We start from the raw sequence: 21,129 nt of genomic DNA on the forward strand, positions 1-21,129 counted from the left end.
CTGTTGAGTACTGAATAAAAAAAAAAAAAGGTTAATACTCAGTTCAGTGTCAAGTTTCTGGGGGCTGGTTGTTCATCTGTGTTTCTGTTTGTATGTCGTTGCTTTTCTGCTGTTTCATCCACATGGCTGCGTACAGACCTCCCTGGACCAGCAGCTCCTCGTGTCTGAAGAAAAGGAGAAGACAGGATGAGACAAGAAAGAAACTGACAAAATTACCAAAATGCCATCATTTAAAAGGGTCAGTAACTCTTCTCTGCCTTTCTGAAAAATTGAAATACTTGGGACTTGGTTTTTCCCGACAACCCTGTCTTCTAAAAATAAAAGTCCAATATAACAAATGTACATTAGTAAATACAATTTGTAGGAGCTGTTGTGCTGTCTGCTACATGTTTCTTTTTATTTTACATAAGAAAGGACTTGTTTTTGATATTTTTGAGCAGGCAGAGGAGAAGGAGGGTCACTCATAATGTCTTGTGACACCAGAGCTGCTTTAAAAACAAAGTTGAGCTGGATGAAAAAATCCTCCTGCAGACTTTGACCAACTTTACTATGAATTAATAAAACCACGAGTGTGTCGCTGTCTAGACTGCCAGACGGAAAGAGAGAGAGAGAGAGAGAGAGACACTCAGCGAGGGTCAGAAATAAGGATACAGACCAACTGAGCGGGATAGAAATAGAAAGAGTGAAAACGGGTATAAGCAGAGGAAGAGTGACGCAGAAATGCAAAAAGAGTGAAAAATAAATCGAGAAAAACATGGACAGAGAGAGTGAAAGAGGAGGTCAAGAGGTTAACGAAGGAAAGAGGAGGAGTATAAAATTATGCTAAGGCTTATCTTATCTTAAAAGTGTCTGTTTATTAAGCATTGTCAAAAAAGGAGAACCATAGTCTTTTTTTTAATCTCCACATTCTTCTTCCTTGTCAAAACCTTGTGCCTACATTACCCACAATGCAACTTTATGACAGAAATTTCGTAGTGAAGGTGTAAGGCTCAGATCGTTCTACCTGAAAAAAACATCTGGAAAGGTTGTCTGTGCAAGCAGCCAATTAAAACAAAAGTTATTGTTAATGTATTTTAACTTTTCTAGGTATTAAACCCATATTACGAAACAAACATGCTTATTTTAAACCAAGGCATGATCTTCTCCTAATCCTAACCAACTAGATTGATAACTCAAACCTAACCAAGTAAAACAAGGCAAAAACTCTAACAAAGTCAGTTTATTTCAGTTTTAATTCTCAACGTTAACTCACGTGTCTAAAATTGCAACCATTTCACATCGTGCCCCTGTCGCTGGTATTCTCCAACGACTGTATTTATTGTTTTGAGAGTCGACCTACTGTATTTTGTCCTTTAGGTATCTTGACGTATTGGTAATGCTAGCAGCCGCTAATGTAGCCTTTATCCACTGTAAACATTTTAATAAAGAAATGACAAACCTGCAGAGATTTTCATTTTCCATCTGTCTAGCTAACCTGTTTTTCCTTAAATTTTTCTCACAAAAAAACAAAACAACACAATTACCATTATCAATTATGAGATAAGGAAATGATCTTGAGTGTAACGGTTTGACTGGTTAACAGGTAATATTCATGAACCCCAATCAAATCACTTTGTGGAGCTCAGCCGTCGCAGTCTAACAACAAAGAACAATATGTAAATGAGAGCAACTAGAGCAGAAGTTTGGCTTTATAACAACGCATAAGGTCCAGTCTGAACCAAAGATGAATCAAAGCTAAATGATGATAACCAAATGTTGTGCTTTCAGAATTAGCCTTTTCAACACGGAATGTTAAGCACAGGGACAGCCTGGGGACGGGATGAGGCCTCTTCCCGTCTCTGTTTCATGATACACTCCCACACTTTTTGGCACAAATTGTGTGTATTCGGACACCGGAGGTTGAACTGGGCCTGTCTGGTGTTTACACATCACAGTGTCGATCAAAAGATGAATGCTTTTAACCTGCAGGGCCAAACAAAGTCACAAAGTCCCGTCATGAGTTTACCCTCCACCACACCGAGTATGTGACCAACTCATCTCTCAGGTGTGTCCTTATCATAACTATTGATTATTAGGGAGAATACACTCATCTGTATGATCTATATTTATCTGATTATAGATATTAGAGAGTGAGACACGTCACTTCTTTAACCTCCTGTTAGTGTTTGTGTGTGTGAGTGACCTCAGTGTGTGAGAAAGGAAGTCTTCATTACCAGCTCCTATATCAAAGGACTGTATGCATCGGCAGTTAAGTGGCATATCTATCGTGTGTGTGTGTGTGTGTGTGTGTGTGTGTGTGTGTGTGTGTGTGTGTGTGTGTGTGTGTGTGTGTGTGTGTGTGTGTGTGTGTGATGTTGTCCATCAGCCTCTGGGGCTGACAGAGAGACACCAGAAGGGTTTAAGGGTCACACACAAAACACAACTCTGAGCTTTTGATCTACAGATAACAAATTTGCAAGCACTTAGGACACACACAATCATTCAGGTGTGTCACACGAGCACACACACACACACACACACACACACACACACACACACACACACACACACACACACACACACACACACACACACACACACACACACAAATGACTCGACCATACCTTCCTCTCTCTGCTATCTGTCCGTCGTGAACCACTAGGATCTTGTTTGCTCCGACGATGGTCGACAACCTGAAACAAAACACAAACTTTATTCCTCTTTTTAATTTCCACAAGTTATCACCTGCTGCTTTTGTATTGTTTTCTGCCAAACAGGTGAGAAGATCGTCAAAGGGTTAAATGTATTTCAGGAGTTGCGCTGTACGCCCCTCATTTGCATAAAGTAGCCTAGACCTTGTTTCCTCTTAATAATTTGAATTAAGCTGAAAGTTTATTAATAATTCGTATAAGGGCTGTTTGTGTTTCCTGGACTCCTTTATCTGTGATGCTGCTATATCCCCAGAGGTTGCGACATTAAAGACATTATTATTATTAACAATATAATTAATGGCCAGAGCTACAAACACTAAATACTATTTTTTTAAAGACACACGTGTGAAGATCCACACTTTACTGGAACAACCAGCGTCTTCACAACGAGAGGAAGGAAGATAACGGAGACAGTCAGAGGACAGGAAGGAGGAGGAGGATAAGATGAGGAAACAAGGAAAAGATGGAGACACATGTTGTTGAAAGAAAGAGTCGTATAATGTGCGGTTAGATGTTAAATATGTTCAGCTGTCTTATAAAAGCCATTCCTCAGTAATCACTAACCGACACACAAACACACAGCTGGGTATGTTCCTCTGGGTTGGAGAACTCCGTATGAACCTGCCTGTAAATTATTAAAGTTAATATTTATGACCAGTCTCTGATGAGAGTCTGATTAAAGACATCTAACTGGCTCTCAGCTCTGGGCTCCACTTTGTGATGTGACCCGATGTCCACAGATGTGTTTTTGTGTAACTCCCAATATTTCCCTTGAAGGGGAGACATTTCTGGTAAAAACATGCAGTTTTTATGCACTGGTCATTTTTGAGTTTTTGGGATATTTTTCTTCCATAACATGTCTTCTTCCAGACTAATGAAAAGAAAACGGAAATACATATCCAGCTGGTTATTTTACTACTTTGTCTATTTACGTCTTTAGATTTCTTCTTAATCCACCAAAAGTTACCATTAGATAATACCTCATTGGCATATTTAAACATAACATTTCAGAAAACTTGTATTACAAAAAAGAATAATCAGAAGTAATCAACTTCGGAAGTCTCATGGTGATATTTATTAGTTATTAGTTTTTTTACCCTAATTACCTGTAGTGTCTTCAAAAAACTGTAATTTAACAAAACATATCTTTAAAAGTCGTTTTCTCTAAATTAGTTTTTTTCAGACTCTGATCCATAAATCTCCACTTCAGTATCACTTACATACACCACACTTTACAGTTTCATTCCTTTCTATATTCTGAAGGTTTCTACAGTGAGGTTTGTTCATAAATCATTCATAGCTTAATTTATAAAACAATTATTACTAAAAAGAATTATACAAAGAGATTCTCTCAAGAAAAACCATTGACTCTAATATGTCAACAAAATGAAACAATAATTTTGAACCTGGCTTTATCCATTTTCATACATGGAAAGGTATGAAAATGTGCACATATTTAATAAGGTAATTTAAACATAACAGTTCAGAAAACTTAAATACAAAATAGCATTGTATCAATGAAAGTAATCAAGTGGGGAGTCTTCATGACAAATTATCTATTAAATATTTGACACTATTCACTTGTAGTGTTTCGCCAAAAATGAAAATATGAGGGATAAATGCATGAATCTGAGTCCAAAATAACCTGATGAAGGTCTACGTACCGAAACGTTGTTACTAAAAGATATTTATACGCAAGTGAAGAAGAAGTTTTTTGTTCTATATGAATCTGAGTCTTAAAATAGTTTTTTGAAAAAGGCAAAGGGGGACATGTTTTCCTCATCGCCGGTGGAATTAATAACGCTCGACACTATGAGCAGAACAAAAAAAGAATGGTTCTGCAAACCATAGAGTTCATGCCTCTCCAAACTGCTGAGTGTCACTTTAAGCTTCAGCAGAGCCACCACTCTGCTTTAGTGTCATGGAGGCTATCTTTGGACGTCCACCTTCAATATTTGATAGAAAACCTCGGTCAAAGGTAGAAATATCTCTCCCCGGAGACTGCAGACGTCAAAGGTTTTCTCATCCGCTCATTCAGGCTTCAGAGCAGGAAGAAAACACCCAGTGTGTATACGCTGTAGTAGTTCATGTCCTGTTTTTAAGGTTCTGTTCAACTTTGTTCAAAACAAACCTGTTTTATTAGCAGATATTTTGACTTGTAATAGCAGGAAAACCACAGATGTTACTAATGGCATTAATGATGGCTGATTTTCATTTAGATCTACGCCTTTCAGGACGTGGGTTTTATGCCTGCTGGATTACTGACAACGCTTACTGGGACACCTAAATAAAACAGAACACCTGTGCTTTTCCTGCTGTGAAAAAGGCCCATCAAACCCAGTGAATGTACTGGTGAGGTTCAGCTGCCACTTCCACTCAAGGTCTTATTGTCTAAATAACTATCCAACAATTTGCATTACCTCTATACTATGACAAATGTATATTTATCCCAAAACAACTTACATAAAATAAGAAGATATTAATCTTTTATTAGTCCCACAGTGGGGAAATTTGCCACTAATGCAAAAGCATTCTAAACTACAGCTCTTTGTTGTGATGTATGAAGCCTCGATAACTCATATTAGGATTGATCAAATAGGCACTTTTCACAGGAGAGATTTTACCATTTTACTTTCATAAAATCACACAAATCAACATTTTTGTCTCCTAGTTGAAAGTCCTGTGTTTGTTTGACTCCCCACCCAACTCTGCTGCCACCCACCATAAGTTATTCTTTCTCTTTTTATACTACGTCACTTGCTCTGAGCGTAGCATATTCACACGTATTAGTTAACATCGCAGTCAGTACAGACAAGAACCCTTATCAACACGTAAAAAGCAAGAATTGCGTTGTTTTGCAGGCTAAATGACTTACAAATTCAAAGTCATTTATACCCCATTTGGTGAGACCAGGCTGGTTTTTTACCTGCTATGACAAGTCGAAATGTCTGCTGTTAAAAAGGGCCAATATTACACATGCTATTGTTGCACCAAGTTAAGTTAATTAAAAACATTTAACTAGAACAGGATCTCCTGCATCTTTTTGCAAACAACATAGTGTGATTATTGTTTTTGAGACTCATTATTTGCATTTTTAAGACAATGGAACTTCAGGAGAGCGTGCAGGAATTAATCCAAGTCAAAGAATGCCCAGTATGAGGAACATTAACATTTTTAAAACCACAAAACCATATGACAATTTGTTACCCATCATTTAAGTGTTAGCACGTTGCTACTGCTCATATGCATGGCTTGGTTTTATCAGCCGGAGAAAGGAAAAATTCCATCCATCCAATAACTTAACTTGATTAAAGAGAGATTCCAGCTCACCCTTCATAGTGAAATCATGACCTGTCTGCTGTGACTGTGTGTTTTCATTTTATTTAAAACCCAACTGACAAAGTCAATAAACAGTCCTGATCCTAAGAGCAGACTCCATCTGCTGCTGCTGCTATTGAAAGATTAAGAAGATCAACTTATTTTACAACTGCAGGTCAATATGAGTTCCATATTTGTTCAAAATGAGCACCATACAATTAATCTAAAAAGGGAGATGACAAATACAAACAAAAAGAGCTCAGACAGCTCAGCTGGTGTCAGCACCAGTCACAGGTGATTACTCACAGTCAACATCTGTAAACAATGTTTGTATGCATGGCTCAGTTTCCATACAGGTGCTCACATTCTCACGTGTGTGCAAAAGTGTATCAATGCATCCACCACATTTTAATATAAAGAGTCTACAACCACGCTAGCAGGCTGCGTTACACACTACTAGGATGTAAGTATTTTCACTCTAGAAATGTCCAAATGTCAACTTCCAAACGTTCCAGGTTGCAACGCTGAAATACAAACAGAAACAACCACTGACCTTGAAAAACACTAGTTTCTTTTGCACATGTAGACACAAAAAGCCTCCACAATTCTAAAACGTTCATGCGGAGGAGTACGTTTAAAGATTGTTTAGCCGTTACCAGCCTCCTAATAACATTAGTGACATATATTGATGTAAATTTGACCTGCCGAACTGGTTTAACTATATGATACTAATTATTATTCTATTTAAATACAGGCAAATATACTTTAAAAGTTGCCTTTTAGTTGATGGTTTATTATTTACAATGTGCGCTTCCACTGTTATGTGAAGTCAGACAAACTGCTCCTTCATAAAGTCGGGGTAGATGCTTTTCTTCCCCTTAATGCTGTTCCGTTGTACTTTTTCTTAAAGGAGGTCAAGTTTCGTGTTTTCTGGAAGGCAGCATAAGCTTGAGTTTTGCAACTGATTAACTAAATTGTCAATGTTTTTTTGTCGAGTGGAAATTGGGACATCTGTTTAACAAAATGTTGTTTTCAAATGTTTGTTGTAGTGGAAAACACAAATACACACTTTTAAATTTAACCAATCTTCTTTTGTACAACAGAAACCACGTTTTAATAATGTTAATGAACAACAACAAAAACAACCCATTGTACTAGAACACAGAGGAAATGATGAAGCCTGGAGCAGGAATCAGCACCAGAGGCCACTTCGCTGTCTGCGAGTGTCAGCGCCTTTCAAGTCTTTTTCTAAATCACTCAGACTGATGAATAACCAGACATCTGTTTCTTTTACTTTTGTCGACCTGTCATCGCGCGTCATCTCATATCCTCCGATCAGCTTTTCATTTTAATCTCTCCATCCCTCTCTTTGTGTTCTGCTATAATCCTGTTTTCCTTTCACCACATCCATCACCTGGCCTTTTCCTTTCATGTCTCTTACTCACATTTGTTTTTGTTTTTTCAGTTTGGCCTGTATTACAACTTTAATCACTTTGCAAAAGACCGTTGTGATATCAATGGGAGAATTTGTGTTTGTGCTCTAAATGTCAAAAGAATAGAAACTCATGTCCAGTACCACGTTGGACCAAATATTGCTTGAATGTCCACATGATGACGGATAGATGTTTTTTGTATATTTATGATGCATTTCTGTTTAAAAGGGGTTTAGTGATACCTGGATACCTCCAATTACAGAATGATATGCATGATCCCCAGAGGACGTATTCTATTGACTTTGCTGATCTGCTAACTATTTTTCTAGTTCCTCCATGAGGCTGACATTTATTTTTTTAGTGAAATGTCTCAACAACTATTGGATGGATTGCCATACAATTTGGTACATCCATTGATGTCCCCCTTAAAAGGAATTTTGATGACTTTGGCAATACCGCTTTTCCTTTAGCCCCATAATCACAATAAGTAAATGCTAATACAGTACAAGTCAAAAGTTTGGTCACACCTTCTCATTCAATGGTTTTTCTTTCTACATTGTAGATTAATATTGAAGACATCCAAACTATGAAGGAACACATATGGAATTATGTGGTAAACAAACAAATGCTCAACAAACCAGAATATGTTTTATATTTTACATTCTTCAAAGTACTTGAATGAAAAGGTGCGTCCAAACTTTTGACTGGTACTGTATGTTAAATGAATGGTTTGCTCAGGTTGAAAAAGATTACCTGCTAAACATCGTCACGTGACATTTGTCATTGTCAGCATGTTGGTATGCAAATCTGTGCCTAAGTACGATAAAGTATTCCTTTTGACGCCCTGACTGCACTTTCTTATTCAAGTTTTTATTGTGTTTTAAACCCCATTTTATACTTTTTGGGGCATAACTGGCTTTGTCTCAGTACCTGTGATCTGTTTAATGACAATAAAGTTGAATCTGATCTAATCTTATAATAGATAGCATCCATTGGCTATGTGTTGCAGTGCTTGGTGTCTTGACACTAAGAAATTGTGTCTGCTGCTCGAGTAAAAACAAGCGAACTTATCAGGAAGATTCGCAGTTATCGAACACACAGCTGGGCAGTAATGTCACCTGTGTGCGACCACTATAGTCGTCCTGTTGGTGCAGATCTTGGCCAGTGAGGTCTGGATGTTCCTCTCAGTCTGGGTGTCCAGGGAAGACGTGGCCTGGTGGAACAAACACAGTATATCAGTGTAAGTGCAGTATAATGTTATATAAGCAGAGTCAAATAAACCTCTGGTTCTGCTGAGTGAAGCCAATGCCGAAGTGTCTTAAAACTTGCATTATCACTACTGACCAGCAGGGCGCGACTCCTCTGGTTGTAAAAAGAAGTCAGATTGTATAGAAGTCTATAAGAAAATGTCCTTTCTTCTCACTTGATTTATTCCCTCAGTAAACATTGTAAACATGAGTTTATGGTCTCAATCTCTAGTTTTAAGTCTTCTTCAATACAGCATGATGTTCATTTAGTAAATGATGCTCCATTTAGAGTCAAACAGACCATAAAGCAGGGGATGCTTTAGAGCTTACTGTGATTGAAAGGTCACTACGAGAGCTGTATACGGCGTCTCTACGTCACTCCTCTGCTTATCAAATATGGTAACTTCCGTTCACCGGTTGCATAAAAATCAACATGGCGACGGTTGTAATCCAAGATGAGAGATAGAAATCCCCCTGTGTGTGCCACCCTGTTTTACAACTGCCAATCCAATCATTTAATAGTCCCATGTGTGTGAATTGCTCGCTCCCCCGTTTTCTCACCTCGTCCAGCAGGATGATCTGAGGATCTTTCAGGATGGTTCGAGCGATCGCCACTCTCTGCTTCTCCCCACCGCTGAGCTTCAGACCTCGCTCCCCCACATCCGTGTCATAACCTTATTGGGAAGAAATACCGTCATCCTCATTATTATCATCATCATTTCATTTCTACATCGAGATTTTCAGGATTCAACTTGGCAAACATCGATGTCAAACAATTTTTAAAGCAGTTTCGTCATTATCACCAACACACACACACACACCCTCAAACACACTCCATCCTGACCCTGAGGTAGCTCCAGTATCCTGGCGTGTATGTCAGCAGCCACGGCGGCTCTCTCCACCTCCTGGTCGCTGGCCGTTACTCGGCTGTAGCGGATGTTGTTGCCGATGGTGTCGTTGAAGAGAACCGTGTCCTGAGGAACCACGCCGATGTGCGACCTCAGAGAAGCCTGACGCACCTTCGGACGCAGAAAGGAACCAAACTGTGAGTTTTGTAACCAAACAAAATATTTTTGCCAACCTGGTTCCAAAATTGGAGCAAGCATTGAAACCCGACCCTCTAAATATTAAGTCTTGTATTTCACATTTACTACACAGACTGTGTTGTACCGGTGGAATGGAAATGTTTCAATGTATGGACTCTTCAGATCTGCGGGTCATGATACATATTTATTACGTTTGCGTTAAACTAGGTTATTCTCTCGCACACATACACACAGCATACGTCTGTATAAATGTTGCATGGCTTAATTCATCCTACACTATATAATGCATGCTGCCCCGGGTCACAGACAGCACACGTCCTGAACCAGTTTCTGTCCCTGTCTCTCCGTCTCTCATGTCTGACTCTACCCACTCACCTTCTCTTTGCTTCTCTACATCTGATTTCATTTGCACTGCCAATGTCCTTACTTATTGTTAAATCATGCACCCTGTAGCATGAGGACTAAATCTACATTGATATCAAATATTTCCATGCAGACTGTGGTGAGATTTCTAGCGGCAAGTCTCCAATCTTGTGTTCTTTACTGTGTGTGTACAAACAGTGGAGCCTTGTAAGTAGTATGTTACTACCGTTATATACAGAGGCAAGAGAAAACGGAGTTGTTGGTCATTGATCGTGTTTTACATAGACAACGGTTTGATCAAGTTGACAACGGTGTAAAATCCAGGTGTCAACCTCCAATTCTGCAGTCAATGTGGAAGTGTTTTAAAACTGAATGTTCTATATTCAAGATCAAACACAGTTACATCTCCAGACTGTGAAGAGCAGCTGGTCCAGACTAGAAGGGTCCAGCTTGGTCCGATCAGTTCAGTTCCCCATTTAAGAAGGAGCTCCTCATCGTTTCAGAAATCTGGCTCTTGATCTCCCCAGAAATAATTTCCGGTTTTCAATGACTCTCTGCAGTATTTTGAGTACTTCCTGTGGAAAGCTTTTCCTCCGCAGCCTCAACAATACAAATTCCATTTCCTGCACTAGCTCTGGTGCTTGGCTGGTAATCATTCACTTTTCATTAATTTGATTATTGCCATTTACTTTTGGTATTTATTCCACTGAAGAACAACACAGCATCTGTTTCTGATCGAAGATGGAGAGGAAAAAGAAAAAAAGCTTTTTATGTTTTTCATTGAGACATTAACAGCGGAACAAAGGAGAAAATAGAGACAGCTGGACAGCTGTACTCACACAGGAGACATAATGAATACTATGCCAGTAAATCTGAGGACCCAGCTTACAGCTTTCCTGGACCCACTACAGTTCGCCTATCTGCCACACATCGGGGTGGAGGACTCCATCATCTACCTGACACACAAGGCCCTCTCTCACCTGGAGAAGCAGGGAAGCACTGTGAGAGTCATGTTCTTTGACTTCTCCAGTGCTTTCAACACCATCCAGCCCTCCCTACTGAGAGAGAAGCTGCTGGAGATGAACCTGCACCCCGACACCACTTCCTGGATCACAGACTACCTCACAGGCCGGCCACAGTACGTCAGGGTGGATGGCTGTGTCTCTGAGTCTGTGATCAGCAACACCGGCGCACCCCAAGGAACTGTACTGGCACCGTTCCTCTTCACTCTCTACACCTCGGACTTCCGCTTCAACTCTGGTTCCTGCCACCTCCAAAAGTTTTCCGATGACTCCTCCATTGTTGGATGTATCACCAGGGACAACGAGGAGGAGTACAGAGGACTGATTGAGAGCTTCATCACATGGTGCAGCAACAACCACCTGAAGCTCAACATCAGCAAGACCAAGGAGCTTGTGGTGGACTACCAGAGGAACAGAAGCCCCCCTGTCCCTGTTTTCATTCAGGGAGGGGATGTATAATATGTTTTATTTATTATCTGTTTCTATGTAGTTGAGCTGCTGCAGCACCCGAATTTCCCCACGGGGATCAATAAAGGAATATAATAATAATTTTAGATCTTTCTACACCAATACTGTTTTCTACCAAATACCCAACCTCCTGTCTAAATATAAATATGTAGATGATATATAGTAGAGAGAAGGATGTTTTGGCTGGATGGATTGGGTCAACTTGGTTAAGAAATACTTGGATTAAGATCTGGCCAAAATTTTAGTTTAGAAGATAAAAAAAATGTACTTTAACATTATCAACAGAATGTGAAGAGGCTACAGTTAAAGTCATGTCTCTGTAGCTCAGAACTCAAACCTTTTGAAGTTTTGATTTTGGGGGGGGGGGAATTTGTTACAGCTGTAAACAGTTCTGCCCTCCAATGTGATTGTACAACATGTCACATAAGATGCTAGTCGGCAGATGTTGTTACCTTTGGACAGCCAGGATTCTCCTTGTTTCCAGTCTTTGCGCTAAGCTAACCTACAACAAAATGTCAGACTTTTCCTTTTTTTAAATGTGGCTCTTGGATAACTCTCTGTCCTGCTCTAACCCTACGACAATTCTGTTTAAAGTTATTGATTAAAGTTCCTCCCAATTGCTTTAATATGCGTGTTGTGTGACCGCTCTTTACTGACGAACAGGAACGTGCACCATAGAATAACAAGAAGATGTTATGAGCAGTTAATACCTGACAGACACCTTTAAGAACACACATATGACTCACACCAGCACTCAGTAACCGGCCATCAGCCTGCTGTGTTCGGGCCGGCAGAGTCGGACTCATCAGAGGCTCAACACATGTGGCTGCCACATGACGGGACAAACAGAGTGGCAGAGGATCGGTGGGCTAGAAACAAACCCAAGAGCTTAAACAACAAAAGGTTGCAAAGTCAAGAACCGGCCGCACATCTAAAAAATATCCTGCTTGGCAGAAAGGCAACAAAAAGTATTTATATTTACCAACCAGGTCAAAAAGAATTACTTGAATGACCTCGACTCCTTCACCTTTAGGTTTAGTCAAAATTACGTTTCAGCACCACTGGAAAGTCATTAAGGATCCTTTGTTGTGATGGACACACAGATTAAACACATCAGTGTGAATTATGAATGCTCAGAGGAAGGGAGTGGAGATGGATGCGTCAAACAAACACAGGACTTTCAACCAGGAGGCCGGTGTTCATGTCCCAAAGTGTTGTTGAGTTGTTAAAGTTGCGATTGTGATGCGTTTACATATTTTACTTAGTTCGAATACTTATTTTAAAGTTTGTTTTGTTGCCTAAAAAGACTATAAAGTTTAACATGCTTTGTCTGTGCAACACGTGATGCACTGTTTATATTTAAAAATCAATTATTCAAATGTGATGAAACATTTATTAAACACTCACATTAACAGACTGAAATCCCAACTCTACAAATGTTGTGAAATTTTGAATATAGTCATAAATAAAAGACTTGGCCCATTCAGACTAGCTCATATTGGTTTCAGCTGTATGCATTTTGGCACAGGACTGTGGTGGTTGTCCCCTTTTTGTTAGTGTCGTAGTATTAGAGTCATTTCATGGCCAGTTGGGGGAGGAGGAGGAATGATAACAGTTATCAATAACTCTCTTAATGTAGGACATATGGCTATGTGAGTTTTGTATTAAGACATATTTGGGAAACATATTTCCTTTCCTTTTAACTGCTGAAAAGAAAAGATCCTATGATCTAGGAGCAGCTGTTTGCGACAAGCAGAACAAATCCCAGATTCAGCTGGAACATGTGGACAACATCACTGATATGAATCATATTTTGACCTAACTCTTTGCAGAGTCTTTTGTCATCACATTCAAAGTATTGCTTAACATTTCAATCTGTAGACTGGGTAAAACCAATGCAATGCACAGTTAAAGAAGAAAACTTTGAGATGAAGTTGCAAGCTCAGAGGAATGCAAGTAAGTGGACCTTGAGTAAGTATTTTTTTCATAATACATGACATGAATTTGTGATTTGTTTTGCTTCTTTGTGCAGGTATGGTTTGGCAGGTAAAATACCAAGCTTAAGGGCAAGTTTTAGTGCAAAAAGCAGACTTTTAATTTATGAATCAGGAAGTATGTTTATTCGCTTTCCTGCCGAGAGTTAGACGAGACGGTCAATACCACTTTTACATCAGAATTTTCTTTGGATTCCGGATTATCCCATATGGAAAAGATATACATCAATTTTACTAAATGTTTATATCTTTTATCTGAAACTTATAAGTAATATATATGACATGGGGCCTTTTGTACGATTTTGTACGATCTTTTCCATATGGGATTACAGAAAGTAATATCTTATTTTAGGCACCTAACCAAAAACCCTTTAAATTAAGGGTCAACAGGAATGTGAAACAGATGGTGTGTAAAAACTGCTGCCATCAAACCCGAAGTCCTTCTCACTCTCGTTCTGTTACAAAGGTGAGACTTTATGACCAATCTTTAGATCCAATTCTCTTTTATTAATTCATTACAAACACCTCTCACTTCTCTTCAACTCTGATTAGCTGTTTAAGGGACTTCCCGCCCTTATTTAATAGATTATTCCCTTATGATCGTTTGTTCTCACCTGCATTATGAGTAAAAAATAACTCACAGCTCATGCAGCTATTAAAAGTTATTGCCTTATATCGTAAAGGATTTATTCTTGATTAGCACAGATGGCCTTATGAGTAGTCTTTTCCTCCCGTCATGAGGTTCGTCCTCCCAATAACACGATCATATGTGTCTCAATTTTGTCAGCGTTGCCAATTAACCAGATCAGTTTGCCAAAGCTAAAGTCATTTTCATTTGTTTTGTAAATGAACAATATAGTCCCATTTTTGTCTTTTTTAAGGTGGAGTAGGGGATATTAAGGGGGAGATAGCAGGTCATCAGTAGATGCCACATAGAAGAGGAATACATCATCTGTTGTTTAAGTCATAAATATGGGACAAACACTGTTTTGTTTTGGAACCCTATAAAAAGGCTTAAAACAATATAATGGAAGTAAATTATGGCCAGTCCATACATTAAGTCTCATAAGTTGTTGCAGCATTAACATTTGTTGCAAAGATTTGGTGCAAGATTTAACCATTTATGACAACAACGTAGAAGAATCCTTTAGTGGAAGAGGATAAACCGATGCTACGTATTTATAGTTCTTACTGGCATAAAAACGAGAGACTCGAACACATAAACAGAACTATCCTTCAGTGGTGGAAGCTGAGGCGTTAAACCACTTCCTCCTCTTCCTCTTCAAAGGGACAATAGTGATAAAAAACAAACACAGAATCCTGATTAAAGAGGCGACCACATGTGTTTCTTTTGATTAAAACGGTCCTCCTGCTGTTTAATTATAAATGAGCGTCCTCATAAAATCCCTGTCACGCTCACTTGAACATTTATGTCTGTCGTAATGAAACAGGTGTACATGTGTGCCGTTTGTTTTTTAGTGAGATTTTGAAATGGTAAGCAGAGTCATTTTAGCTACAACTGCAATAACTGGGCTAACTTTACACACACACACACACACACACACACACACACACACACACACACACACACACACACACACACACACACACACACACACACACACACACACACACACACACACACACACACACACACATCTGCCGTCTGGACTCGTTTCTGCATTATTCAGGAACCTTTTACTATGATTTATTCACAGTGTGACAGGAGCTCACTGTGTGTGTGTGTGTGTGTGTGTGTGTGTGTGTGTGTGTGTGTGTGTGTGTGTGTGTGTGTGTGTGTGTGTGTGTGTGTGTAGAGAGAGGGAGAGGGAAAGTGGGAGTCAAGGTGTGTGGTGAGGCAAAAGGCAGGAGATGAAGACTGAAAAAAGAGACAGAATCAGAGAGAGAGAAAGACAGATAAAAGATAACACAACTGATGGTGAAAGTAGCAGTTTAAAAGAATACTACCATCTGCTCAGTTTAACGTGTATATGTGTGTGTTTATCTGTATAAGAAGAGTGCATTGTCACCGTGACGTCACCCATTGTTTGTGTCTGTTTGACTCTAAATGGAGCATCATTTACTAAATGAACATCATGCTGTATTGAAGAAGACTTGAAACTAGAGATTGAGACCATAAACTCATGTTTACAATGTTTACTGAGGGAATAAATCAAGAGAGAAGTAGAGTCATTTTCTCATAGACTTCTATACAACCAGAGGAGTCGCCCCCTGGTGGACATTAGAGAGTGTGCAACTAAGACATTTCACAATTTACTTTATTTTTCAGATCCAGATTTCCGCCTGATTTACCTTGGAGATGTCTTGCCCGTCTATGCGGATGATGCCACTCTGAGGTTCGTAAAATCTGAACAACAAACGAAGGATGGAGCTTTTCCCTGATCCAGATGGACCAACCTGTACGCACACACAAAGAAACACACATTTTATTGGAAAGTCCTGTCTCAATTTTCATTTAATGTTCACATCACATGGCAGTCCCTCACACTGCTTTTTAATTTTCATGGGTTGGTTCAAATACACACACACACAAATAACATCTTCTAGCATCTCCATGTTCTTCTTATATTGATTCTGAAATGGGCCTAATTTTGCATAATGAGTTATTTTACTTCTGGTATATTTTGATGCTAATACTTGTTGTACTTTCACTTAAAATTTTGATTGCAGGACTTTTTACTTGTAACAGAGTATTTTTACACTTCTGAGTATTGGTCTTACACTACTGATGAACACCACTGGAGGTACAGTAAGTGTGAAATATTGTTTTTTTATTTGGTTATAGTGACACATTTAATTAGACTTGATAGACAATAGATGTAGTAAACAGAGGACAACGTACCAAAGCGACTGTCTGTCCCGCCTCCACCGTAAACGACACATCCTTATGGATTTCAATGCTGCACACACACACACACACACACACACACACACACACACACACACACACACACACACACACACACACACACACACACACACACACACACACACACACACACACACACACACACACACATAAAAAAGCAACAGTCAGGATCAAAATGAACTTAAATTAACGCAACAAAAACTATTTAGTTAACGTTAAAAAACATGGTGGTCACAGTTAAAAAAGACCAACATTGACTGTTTGTAGGACGTGAGATTCAAACAGCTGTCTCCAGTGTCACGGTGTCAGATGTTTGTTTGTGTGCAGAATCAATCAAACCAACATCCTCCCTCTAAATGTTTCACTAAATGACATATGCTGTTGTTTCTATGCTGACGACACTCTTTGTTTTATGTACAATTGAATGAAATCAGATCAAACTACAGAAAAGTGGAAGCAGATTTGTCGTTTTGGCTACACACCCGGGCACGTAGCTGAAACAGACTCTGTCAAACTCCACCTGACCTGCTGTGAGCTGCAAGTCCTGTGCATCCTCAGCATCCTGAACCTGTGAGGAGGAGGAGGAGGAGGAGGAGGAGGAGGAGGAGGAGGAGGAGGAGGAGGAGGAGGAGAGAAGGGGAAACCAGGGTAAGAGATACAAGGAACACAGATTTTTTTGGTTTTACACGAAAGATACAGTAGAGAAGCCAGAAAAAGAATCAAATAAATCTCAACTCAAGTTCCACCTTCTCGCTTGTTCCGCTGCTTTCAACCGCATCACATGGTCTTCATCAGCAGATGGAGTTTTGCTGTTTCCAAGGTTCGAGGTGGAAACGTTCAACTCCATTTAGTTTTACGTCAACATGGATGAAAGGTTCAAAAGGTGCTAAGCATGATGTCAAGTTTTATGGATCTGCAATACCATCTGCAATGTGGCGATGAAGACCATGTGATGTGGTCAAAAGCTCTGGAGAAAGCAAGTGGGGTGCCCCTAGAGTTGAGATTTCTTTTATTGACAATTGCTGTTTCTAACGTCAAAAACTAACCAAGTACAAGAGGTTATTTTATTTATGTTTTGCTGGATTGAAGAGGAGGAGAGGAAAAAACAAGAAGGAGAGAAGGGAAGAAGGGAAGAGAGCTAGGAAAGGGAAAAGGGAGAGAGAAAAGAAGAGGAAGGGAAGAATAAAAGGAGATGAGAAGGATAGATGAGAAAGAAAAGAGAGAAAGTGAAGAGGAGACAGTGAGATGTGTTTTACACAATAAATGTAAAACCATACTTATCCCCCATTCTTCGTCCTTCCATCATATTCTCCTTTTTCCCTTTTTCATTTGCTTCCTCCTCCCCTCCTTCATAATCACCTCCTTCTCACCTTTTCTCACTTCCTTAAATCTTCATCCCTTCATCTATGCAGATATTGCGATTTGTCATCATGAACATTTCCAAAATATTGCCAGCAAAGTTTGATTTTTGCGATCCCTCTCTACTTTCTGACCTCCTCCTCACCCTCCTCCTCCTCCTCCTCCTCCTCCTCCTCCTCCTCCTCCCTGACTCCCCTCCCCCTTGCCCGCCGCTTCCCAAGCCAAAGAAAAGGGCCGCTGTGTTTTTAAGGTGCTCTTAATGCTTTTGTCCACATTCATGCGGCTGTTTACCATATCAAGGGCCTGTGAATGTAGGAGCCTTTAGTGAGGCAGCCGGAGGACGCCTTTTCCCACCGAAACACACACACACACACACACACACACACACACACACACACACACACACACACACACACACACACACACACACACACACACACACTCAAAGACAGACGTACACACAGACATACATGCAGACAGACTCTGTGTATGTGCACAAACACACACACACACACACACACACACACACACACACACACACACACACACACACACACACACACACACACACACACACACACACACACACACACACACACACACACACACAGACAAACACTTGTTGATCTTCTAATCCTCCGACCTCTGACTGAGTGAGTTTCTATGTTTCAAAGCACTGAAGACTGAAGCAGAGCAATCAGAAACACTTAGGGAGATTTTAGTTTGTGTTATCCTCTTATATGTGATAATTATATTTATTATATATTTTTACTTTACACACTTCTCTATTTATTTAATGTGTTATAATGCTAATCTGTAATTATTTTTGTAGCAGATTATTACTATACATGTATTTTAAGAAATATCAACCAAACAATAATATTATATTTGCCCAGTATTATGACAAGTAATGATATTGAAATTCAAAAATATAATGTAAAAAAAAATGTAAATAATCTATGATCTATAAAATAAAATAATCTATTTTCTTTTTCGGCAGAAATAATAGTGAGAAGGAAAGAGGAAAGCCACTTTTTTGCATGTGTTCATATCACAATATTGACATGTTTTCTTTAAAGGAAGAATATATGTATTTGTTGACAAGGTGTAGAAAATATTTTGTTTCATAAATAAATAAATACTTTGAAATATAAAAAAGAATATTTATGCATTTATATTTTATATAATTTATTTACTTCTTTTTTAGCAGTATAATACAATTTCAACAAAGTCGGGAAAAATGAATAAATACATATACATTTAATTATATATATATATATAAAATAAATAAATATATATTACTGAAATGCATCTATTATTTGTGACTCACCTCTTTCTGCTCCGTCAACAGTGTGAGCATGTTCTCCATGTCAACAAATGCACTCTGAATCAGCCTGCAGAGACACACGATGTGCAACCAGTATTTTAGATGCAGTATTAGATGCAGTACTAGCAGTAGTAACAGTAGTACTATAAGGAGCGGTAGTAGTACTCGCTTTAGTAGCAGAAGTAGGCGAAGAAGTAGTATTATGTACAGTGGTTTTAGCCGTTTTCTCAGATGAATATACTGTTATTTTTTAGTAAGTGTATATAAGCTAATATATGTGATATATTCTCCTACTATCAGTAATTAAAGTCACATAAATACATACACAAAGTATTACATGGTATCTTCTCACTGTGATAATAGTATAAGTACAGTCGTAAACAAGTAAATACCAAAAAGTAAAATAAATAAATGCCAGTATCGGCCAATTGGAGATTTAAAATACAGCAAAATACAGCATTGTTGTTCTAGAAAAACCCCTCTAAACCAGCCTCCCATCATTGAAAAGTATGGAGTTTATTCAAATATTATATATATATATATATATATATATATAATATACAGAAACACTACACAGACATTGATGAATCAAAGATCTTTCGGGGTCAGTGGTCTCCTGTTTCTCTGCATGCATCTCACCTGTAGTAGGTACCAAACCAGTTCAGAGGAGTGTACAGCTGGATGATGTAGGTGCCAAACAGAACGTAGTCTCCGACCTGAGGGGAACGTAAACACAAACAGCTTCTGAACATCACTGATCATATTATAATTGTTACTGGAAAACAGCTGTATGAATTATTCTCCCACTACAAAGCTGAGAACACAAATTTAACCCATCATCATCTTAGAATATTGTGACATGAGGCTACTGACTGACGTATAACTTGTATGCAGACTAGATTTTGATGTTGGATTCTACATATTTTTACTCTACACTGATACCTGGAATTGTCCCTCTGAGACCAGGTGGGCACACAGCAGAGATCCAGCCAGCAGTCCTGATCCTATGATGACGTTCTGGGTCTGATTGAGCAGAGCCAGGGAGGCGGAGCTCTTCCACTCACAGTACTACACAAACACAGCCAGCAGATTTGAAGATTGATTTGATGTTTTTAACAGGTTTGTTACCAGATGATGTCACTCTTCAAGCTTACTTGATATTTCAGAATGGCTTCCTCAAAGCAGCGGACTTCATAATCCTCGGCACAGTAATATTTCACCTGTGGAAACAAAACAAAAGAATCCAGAGAAAATTGAAACATCCTGAAATGACCTGTAACTCTAACATCTACAGACTTTTCAGACTTTTTCAGAACTCTGAAACGTTAGAAACGTTTTAATGCCTTGGGTAAATGAATAGAAAACATATTGCTCTATCTACCGTCTCAAAGTTGAGCAGTGAGTCTACGGCTCTGGACTTGGCGTTGTTGTCCTGATTGTTCATCTCTCTCCTGTATTTAGTCCTCCACTCTGTGATCAGGATGGTGCAGGCTGCAGACGAGAGCACATTTAATCATGTTAAGCTGAATTTAATAAGATTGTTTTGTAAACAAGAGGATTCTTTTTTTTACAATTTACATATATGGAGACCTTATTTATTTAGTAAGTGTAGTAGTAAGTGAGTAAGTAATTAGTTTTGGTCTTTACTTACATTTTTATATTGCATTTTCTACTAGACAACCCTTTCACCAGTAGGTTTTTATGTCTTTTGTTATGTCTCTGTGCTCAGATTCGACTTATTTCTGACATTTATTTTTCGGTTTTGATCCAAACCGCGGGCCAAATTTGCAGTGCAGGCTGCCATGACTAACTTCCTGTTGAAAACACACTCATGGTACACACAAACACACACACACACACACACACACACACACACACTGACTCACTGAGGTAGAGGACCATGCAGGTGAAAACGATGAGTCCAAACCAGACACTGAAGTAGGAGACGAAGTAGATGATGGCGATGATGATG

General features: G+C 39.0%; 1 protein-coding gene across 1 annotated transcript in view; it reads right to left on the reverse strand.

The window, feature by feature from the left end:
• Positions 1 to 49: 49 nt before the first annotated feature.
• abcb6b (ATP-binding cassette, sub-family B (MDR/TAP), member 6b) overlaps positions 50 to 21,129 on the reverse strand; it is a 27,198-nt gene continuing 6,118 nt past the window's right edge. The window contains exons 6-19 of the mRNA XM_054615851.1: positions 21,044 to 21,129; positions 20,539 to 20,648; positions 20,312 to 20,377; positions 20,100 to 20,225; positions 19,797 to 19,873; positions 19,161 to 19,224; positions 16,954 to 17,039; positions 16,445 to 16,502; positions 15,895 to 15,999; positions 9,533 to 9,707; positions 9,250 to 9,362; positions 8,560 to 8,654; positions 2,604 to 2,672; positions 50 to 164 (exon numbers count right to left, since the gene is read on the reverse strand). The exon at positions 21,044 to 21,129 is cut by the window's right edge and continues 36 nt beyond it. Coding sequence (XP_054471826.1) covers positions 50 to 164; positions 2,604 to 2,672; positions 8,560 to 8,654; positions 9,250 to 9,362; positions 9,533 to 9,707; positions 15,895 to 15,999; positions 16,445 to 16,502; positions 16,954 to 17,039; positions 19,161 to 19,224; positions 19,797 to 19,873; positions 20,100 to 20,225; positions 20,312 to 20,377; positions 20,539 to 20,648; positions 21,044 to 21,129 — 1,345 coding nt within the window. The remainder of the gene's footprint in view (positions 165 to 2,603; positions 2,673 to 8,559; positions 8,655 to 9,249; positions 9,363 to 9,532; positions 9,708 to 15,894; positions 16,000 to 16,444; positions 16,503 to 16,953; positions 17,040 to 19,160; positions 19,225 to 19,796; positions 19,874 to 20,099; positions 20,226 to 20,311; positions 20,378 to 20,538; positions 20,649 to 21,043) is intronic.

This window comes from Anoplopoma fimbria, chromosome 16 (genome assembly GCF_027596085.1).
Source record: "Anoplopoma fimbria isolate UVic2021 breed Golden Eagle Sablefish chromosome 16, Afim_UVic_2022, whole genome shotgun sequence".
NCBI classification, from domain to species: domain Eukaryota; kingdom Metazoa; phylum Chordata; class Actinopteri; order Perciformes; family Anoplopomatidae; genus Anoplopoma; species Anoplopoma fimbria.